The 7500-nt window shown below is 41.6% G+C and overlaps 1 protein-coding gene across 1 annotated transcript in view; it reads right to left on the bottom strand.

The window, feature by feature from the left end:
* LOC130079655 (solute carrier family 12 member 9-like) overlaps positions 1-7500 on the bottom strand; it is a 23844-nt gene that overhangs the window by 729 nt on the left and 15615 nt on the right. Inside the window, exons 7-8 of the mRNA XM_056244996.1 lie at positions 5190-5347; positions 3871-3953 (exon numbers count right to left, since the gene is read on the bottom strand). Of these exons, the coding sequence (XP_056100971.1) occupies positions 3871-3953; positions 5190-5347 (241 nt within the window). The remainder of the gene's footprint in view (positions 1-3870; positions 3954-5189; positions 5348-7500) is intronic.

The following is a 7500-nucleotide window of genomic DNA, read 5'->3' as shown; positions in this document are numbered from 1 at the left end:
GGAGGTCAGGGACAGGCAGAAGAAACACATCCAGGTTTCTAAGGGAAAAGGGTTTTTGAAACGTTGCATGTTTTTGGACGTCAGGAACACGTCTGGAAAAGTTCCACCGTTTAATATGCCGAGTCATCATCCGCTCATAAGCGCCACTCCAAGTGGTTTAAGGGAGTTTAAACCCTTTCAGACAAAGGCGATAATGGTGCAAACGACACTTTAATTGTATAAAATGAGTTTTCAAACAAGTCAGGTCAGCTTTATTTACAGCCCTTTTTACAATACAGAGTGTTTCACAGCAGCTTTACAGAGATAACAGGAAAATAATGCAACAAAGTTTGTTTCCAGAAGAGAATAGCGTCACAGTCCAGCTTGAGTAAGTTCAGTGATGCTTCATTTCTGTTGTAAAAAAGTCATTAATTTATTTCATTTATATGTATAGCCGTTCTGGAGAACACAGTGATGTCATCGTCCAGCTCAGTTCAGTTCTCATATAATGGTGTCAGGAAGATCAGTAATATTGTTGAATATTAAATTAAATGTCCCCAACTAAGCAGACCAAAAGCCAAAGGCGGCAGTGGCAAGGAACCAAAACTCCTCCAGGTGATAGAATGGAGAAAAAAAGCCTTGGGAGAAACCAGGCTTTGACGGGAACAAAAGGCTCAAACAGAACAAAATATTTATTGGAGTTGTTGTGCAGTTAATCCCTATTGCGGCGCCCCAGCGCTTCATTCGCCGCTCTGGATGAGGATCAGATCGCGGCATCGTAAAGAGGGCTATTGTCCTCTGGAGAGGAATATGATGCTAAGTTTCTATCTTTGGCAGTGTTTTCTAATTCTGAATCAGATTCAGAGCCACGTACATCGAGGAACACTGAGTGCCCCGAGTCTTCACGGCTGGATGATTGGTTTCTGGGCTTGAAGCGCGACGCAAAGATAGAAAGTGCCAAAATCTGCTTCAACAGTTCTTCCTCTCTCACTAACGGTTTGCTTTAAAGGGTCGGGTATACCAGTACAAGGTCCTGCCTTTCATCCCCAGCATCTTCACCAAGGCCAGAGGCTGCCCGTACCCCACTGAGGGAGGCGGCATTCGCATTCTGAACCCTCTCGACGACTGGCTCATTCTGGCTCACCCTCGAGAGAGTAGTGCGAACAAGGGGACCTGGTCTTTCGGCTCCGCCGCGGCCATCACACTTTTCTGTGCGCAACATTCAACCCTTGCCTTTAAAACAAGTGCCCAGGCATGTTGTCGTTACAACAGATGCCTCCAGAACAGGCTGGGGCGCTGAGTGCAACGGGCATGTAACTTCGGGCTTCGGGAAGAGACCTCGACAGGGCAGTGGCATATAAAATGCCTAGAGTTACTGGCAGTGCCATGACCCTTGCGGGCACATGTTGCTCGGTATGGACAACACTGCAGCGGTTGCGTACATCAACCACCAAGGCGGTGTACGCTCACTCCGTTAGTCTCAACTCGCCCGCCATCTCCTCCTCAGGAGTGAGCAGTGGCTAAGCTCAATCATGTGGCCAACACACGGTCACGACAGCTCATGCTTCCAGGAGAATGGAGACTCCATTCCCAGGTGGTCCAGCTGATCGGGAGTGGATTCGGGGATGCACAGGTTGGCCTGTTTGTCTCCCAGGGGTCCTCCCACTGCCCGTTCTTTTATTCCCTGACCAAGGCCTGCCTCGGCATGGACGCGTTGGACCAAAGCGGCAACCTACCTGTCTCTCTCTTGAAACCAACACGGAAGTGACTTAAACTGCAATTCATCGACTGGCCACTAGAGACAGGCTCCAAAAGCGAGTCAATCCCATAGACCCCTATGTTAAAATGCCCAACTTTACAGCAGAAAAAAATGTTTTCAGCCTGGTGCAAAAAGTAGTTTTGGTCTATACAGCTAATTTTGCCATTCATGACAACTGTGAGGTGGGTGAATATTTTCATAACTCTAATTTAAACATTTTTATTATAATAAGCCTTAAAGTTCTGCATAATAAAGGGCGTGGCCACTTGAGTGACAGGTGGATTCCCACTGATGTCACTACTAGCAGTTTGTCTGTTAGCGTCACATCATCTCAGCTAATCTGCCTCGCTGCACATTTTCAGTTATCCGAGAGTGACGCTGCCAAGATGGCGACAGCCGGCTCCGCCCTAACCAGCCCTGGAGTGGCTGTGTCCCGTTCATGCACCGCATGTTTATGTCCAGAACAGCTCTTTGTCTGCTTTGGAGGTCAGCAGGAGGGGGAGGTCGTCTCCAAACAGAAGTTGGCCAACTGGATAATGAATTCCATCGCCTTGGCATTCCAGTCCCAAGGAGAGCCGTGCCCCATCGGAGTACCTAATCCCTTTGCGATTCTGCAATCTCCAGTTGGAGCCGGTTTCTTCCCGTGTGTTGGGTACAAACAGGTAATGTGCGGGAAGGCTCAGTGTCATTCCCTTCTAGAACAGGGATACAAGTGCCTACTTTGCTCTCCAGGGGAGTTCCCTACTCGGCGAACCCTGAATCGACGTGGCAGAGGCGTCCGACGCCAGGCCCAGTACTCGTGTGTATGCCCAGTCGGTCAGCCCCTGTACTGTGCTAGATCATACACTGTAAACAAAGATGGACGATGCACCTTCAATCTCTTCCATTGTAGACAAGTGAAGCCGCCAAAGTCCCAATATGGCACAATATGATTTGGGACCTGATTCTGCGCAGTAGTGAGCGTGAAGTGGACCCGCGATATCAAGGTCCCGCCGCAGAAACGGTTAGTACTGCAGAACAACTCATTATGTCGGTGTGAAATAAGGAGTTATGGAAATGTAGAAATTAAAGTTAAAGTTCCAATCTCATCCCAAAGATCCTGGAAAAAGTTGGTGCCTCAGTGACTACTTCGTTTAGAGAAGCTGTCAATCACAGCTGTCAATCATGACGTCACATTCCCGTTTTTTACAGCATCAAATAACTAACTAAGACTAAAAATTCTGTATTATGAGGCCAGACAAGTTATTTGGTGATGTCACTTTGTAAAGAAAGACTACGTGCCTGCCACATATATATTCAAACGCGCATTTCTATAGACTAAACACGTATTATGCATGTGCACACCATCCCCATTTTCACAGATTCTCGTTTTTTAAGTGTACACGGAGATGATAACATTTTTTAAAAATTAAAAACTTGCCGGTTTTCAAGCGGTTTTAAAGTTTGCGTTCTCGAGCATCAAACACTGTTGCCGTGCAAATGAACGGCCAGAACACTTTAAAAGTTTCTGTTTTCAGTTAAAACGGTGTCGTGTTAGCGGCCCCTAAGTTTATAACTAATGATCTTTGCAACGGAAGTGAATCAATCAAAACTAACTTTAGCTGGACAATAACTTTATTCTAGAGCTGCTGTAAAACCAAACAATCTCTGTTATTGTAATCTCCTGTTAGCACTGTAAAGCTGCTCTGAAACAATCTATAATGTTAAAAGCGCTGTATGAATGAAGGAGACTTGACTAATATAGCCCAGGGCTACTCAAAGGCCCCCAAATGAGACCCCAATATATCAGTATCGACGTCACTTCGTCATTCGCTGAATGTAGGAGGGGCTTCTTAGATGTAGGAGGAGCAATTATAAACATTAGTTATTTATAATTAATAATCTTATAACACAAACAGTCTAAAGACAGTTAGTAAACATATTCATTCATGTAAGATTATTGACAATCACTCTATTCTGTGATTTTGTACATGTACATTTCTGAAATACATAACTTCTGATAACAGATCACTGTAAACTAATGTGGACTCCTGCATTTTCTGCTGCTTTGGAATGATGTGTATTGTGAAAAGCGCTATACGAATAAATGTGAATTGAATTGAATTATGCATAAAGTAATGTTAAATCATCACCTGTACGATAAACCAGGAGAAGAGAACAGACACCCAGGGGTTCCCACTGCCGGATATGCGTTTGGCTGGAGACAGAGCCTTTCCTGAGAGAGAGACGGACAACTGATACGATCTGTAGCTGAATACATCTACTCATATTTCAACAAGAAAGCTGAAGGTGAATAAACCGAACAACAGCAGGAGAATCAATCACTCTTACATGAAGACATTTATCCTGAGAACATTCATTCATCCATCATGGGAGAAACACACACGCAAACCTGAACAGATATAGACACACTCTCACACACAGGTTAAAGGGTTAGTTCACACAAAAATGAAAAGATTCTGCCATTATTTACTCACCCTCATATCGTTAAAAACCTGTAACACTTCCGTTTATCTTCAGAACACAAATAAAGATCTTTTTGATGAATGTTTATATGTGAATAAAGGTCTAAACTAAATCTGTTCATCATATAAAGCGATCGAGTCTCTTCAGAAAATTTGGACTAAACCGCTCAAATATGGATTAGTTTTACGATCTCTTTATGAACTTTTTAAAGCATCAAAGTGGTGGTTCATAGATGTCGATGGAGGGACAGAAATCTCTCAGATTTCACCAAAAAGATCAGCATTTGTGTTCTGAAGATGAACGGAAGTCTTATGGGCTTGGAGCAACATGAGGGCGAGTAATAAAAGACATCATATTTGGGTGAACTTTAAAGGCCTGAACCTCTGAGAGATCACATGCGCACAGACGAACAACACATGCGATGCTCATGATATAAAACTCATGTTTAAATCACCCAAAAAACAGCACTGTGACATTTTTCTGAGCAATTATAAGAGTAAAAACAGAAAGAATATTTTTTAAATTATAAACAAAATCAGCATAAATTAAAGCAGCACAACAAATACTATACATAATATGTATTAATAACACACACATTTACAAAATAGTACAAAAGTATATAAATTGACATTTATTTATTTATAATTAAATGTAATAATATACACACAGCACAGTGCAGCACAGCAAATACTCAAAATTCATGTATAACTTTGATGAAAGGTTTTGATCCACTTCAAATGTTAACTACTGAATATATATTTTTAGGAATGAATATTGTCTAGTATTTGTATTATATAAATTTGTGGGTGGGGGTGAAATAAGCTGAATAGATTTAGACTGTATATTTACACTGGGATGTTTACAAGCATGAGAGGGCCAAAGTTACATGTTTATGCAAATGAGGCTCATTAGGGGGAGCGGCGAGATTAAAAAGGTTATAATAAAGGAGAACATAACAATCTGCAGGTGACAGTGATTCACTCACCGAACAGGTCGTCCCGCGCCAGAGCGTACAGGATTCGGGAAGCTCCGATCAGATTACTCATGGCAGCGGAGAGCGTCGAGGAATACACACCGATGGTCACGAAGGGGTGCCAGACGTTAATGTCTCGGAGGAAACCGTAATCTTTCTGCAGGAGAACCCTAACGAGAGACAGAGCGGAGCGTGTGTGAGAACATTACCATCATTTCTCAAGTCATTTCAAACCTTTATGACGATTGAGTTTCTGTGAAACAAAAAAAAAGAAGATTTTGGACCCCATTGACTTGCACTGTATGGACAAATTTTCTAAATGTGTTTTTTTTTTTGCATTGCACAGAAAAAAGAAAGAAGTAAATGATGACAGAGAATAGAACCAAATCAAATAATGAAACCTAATGCCATCTAAGAAATCAGAGACTTGACTAAAAACACAACATCCAAGTCTCTGGTTGAAACCCTTCTCACGCCTCGTTTCAGCTCGAGCGGGTTTAATAGCATCATCCCAGCTCTATTAAGTATTATACAGACCAACCGCAGATCTGAACACACAATTATTTCACTAAAAGAGCGTCTGTCTCGCTCGCTCTCGTCTGTCTATCTCTCGCACACATGCGAGTTAACAAGTCCGCAGAAAATAGAAACTGTCAATCGCCCGTCCATCGGTGCGCGAGCAGCTGATATCGTTTATTAGGTATTAATTCTGGTTACAGGAACCGAATGAATGTAAATACTGTCAGCTGCAAACAAACAAAACTATTAGAAAAGCAGTGCGACAGAGAGACAGTTTCGCCGTATTGATCTGGTGATTATCGGTCGGTGCGATGCGAACGAAATGACTTCTGATGAGATTTCTGAAGAGAGACACAACAGACCTTGTTTGCTTCTCATCAGCACTTGAACATTACTCCAAGCATCAGAACAACTGCATCAATGAGCAATTGAAGACATATTAAGAAAATTCAAGGCAAAATCATAAATACAATCACTAGTATTTTGGTTTAATGGTTTATCACTTTTGACCAATAGGGGGCGCTGTGGCCAAATTGATGTGGTGTGGTCAGAGTGAGGTGACAATGACACATGCAAAGTTTGGTGTCAATATGTCACAGAGTTACAACCTAAGAGTCATTTTGGCATCAAACTTTGTTGCCGAAAACGGTTTCGTCTATCGACACGAGATTTAGACAAACGAGTAACAATGTATACCAGATGTCATTTGTACCAACTGCAATTAGGATTTTAAATGTTGAGAAGATATGAGTACGAGTAAGGGTGGATATGTATGCATAGATTGTATATGTACACATGGGAATGTTATTGTTTTAATTGTATCATATTTTGTATGTATATGGTTATGTTGTGTTGGTGTCCTTGTGTGTGGTGTATAGTGAAGCCAAAGTTAAATTTCCTCTTCTGGACAATAAAGGAACTAAACTAAACTAAATCCATAACTTTTTGCTGGCATGGTCTGAAGATGATACGGTTCAATTTTGATGAAAATTGGAAAAAGTAGGTTTTTAAAAGAAAATCAAAATGGCGGAGAGTAAGTTCATCCGATTTCGGCAAAATTGGTATGCATGTTCTCGGCACGACCCATTACAATATTACTTCATTACAATAAGCTAATGTTATCAAAAGTTATTAACATTTTGGGGAAATTTCATTATAACTTTTGAACACAAGATGGCGATGTCTTGAAACTTGCCAAAGACACACACACCGAGTTTCGTAATGATACGCGAATGAGTTCGTAAAATATAGCATTTAATGACAAAATTCAAAATGGCCGATCTGGGAAACTTGGGTATCGTTCGACTTTGCATGCTGCACAGAATCTAAAGATACAAGATCAAAAGTTATAAGCAATATTGTAAACTTTCCATATCTCCTGACCACTAGGTGGCACTGTGCTGAAACTGTGCAGGTACCCTCAGGTCATGGTTGTCCGAACACACACCAAGTTTGCTCAGAATACACTCAAGCGTTGTGGAGATTTAGCCTCACGTTCATTTTGGTGTCCTTTTTGTTCGAATCCATTCGCGTATTATTTAAGAACGGTTTGACGAATCAGTTATGAATTCCATAACTTTTTGTCAGCATGATCTAAAGATGATCTGGTTCCATTTTCATGAAAATCGGAGAAACGCAATGCAATCAAATTAGAGGAACTAGAGGAACAAATATTTTATTTCTAGCCTGAACGGTTCAAAAGTTATAAGCATAAATGTAAGTGGAACTTTGAACAGTTGGTGGCGCTAGAGGGATTGAGTTAGAGACCCCAAATTTGCAATGGTGACAGTTCAGACTGTCCTCT

This window comes from Rhinichthys klamathensis, unplaced genomic scaffold, assembly GCF_029890125.1.
Source record: "Rhinichthys klamathensis goyatoka isolate OS25496 unplaced genomic scaffold, OSU_Roscu_1.1 h1tg001203l_1, whole genome shotgun sequence".
NCBI lineage: Eukaryota > Metazoa > Chordata > Actinopteri > Cypriniformes > Leuciscidae > Rhinichthys > Rhinichthys klamathensis.
The sequence above is the reverse complement of the archived record's forward strand: the minus strand, read 5'-3'. Positions and strand labels throughout refer to the sequence as shown.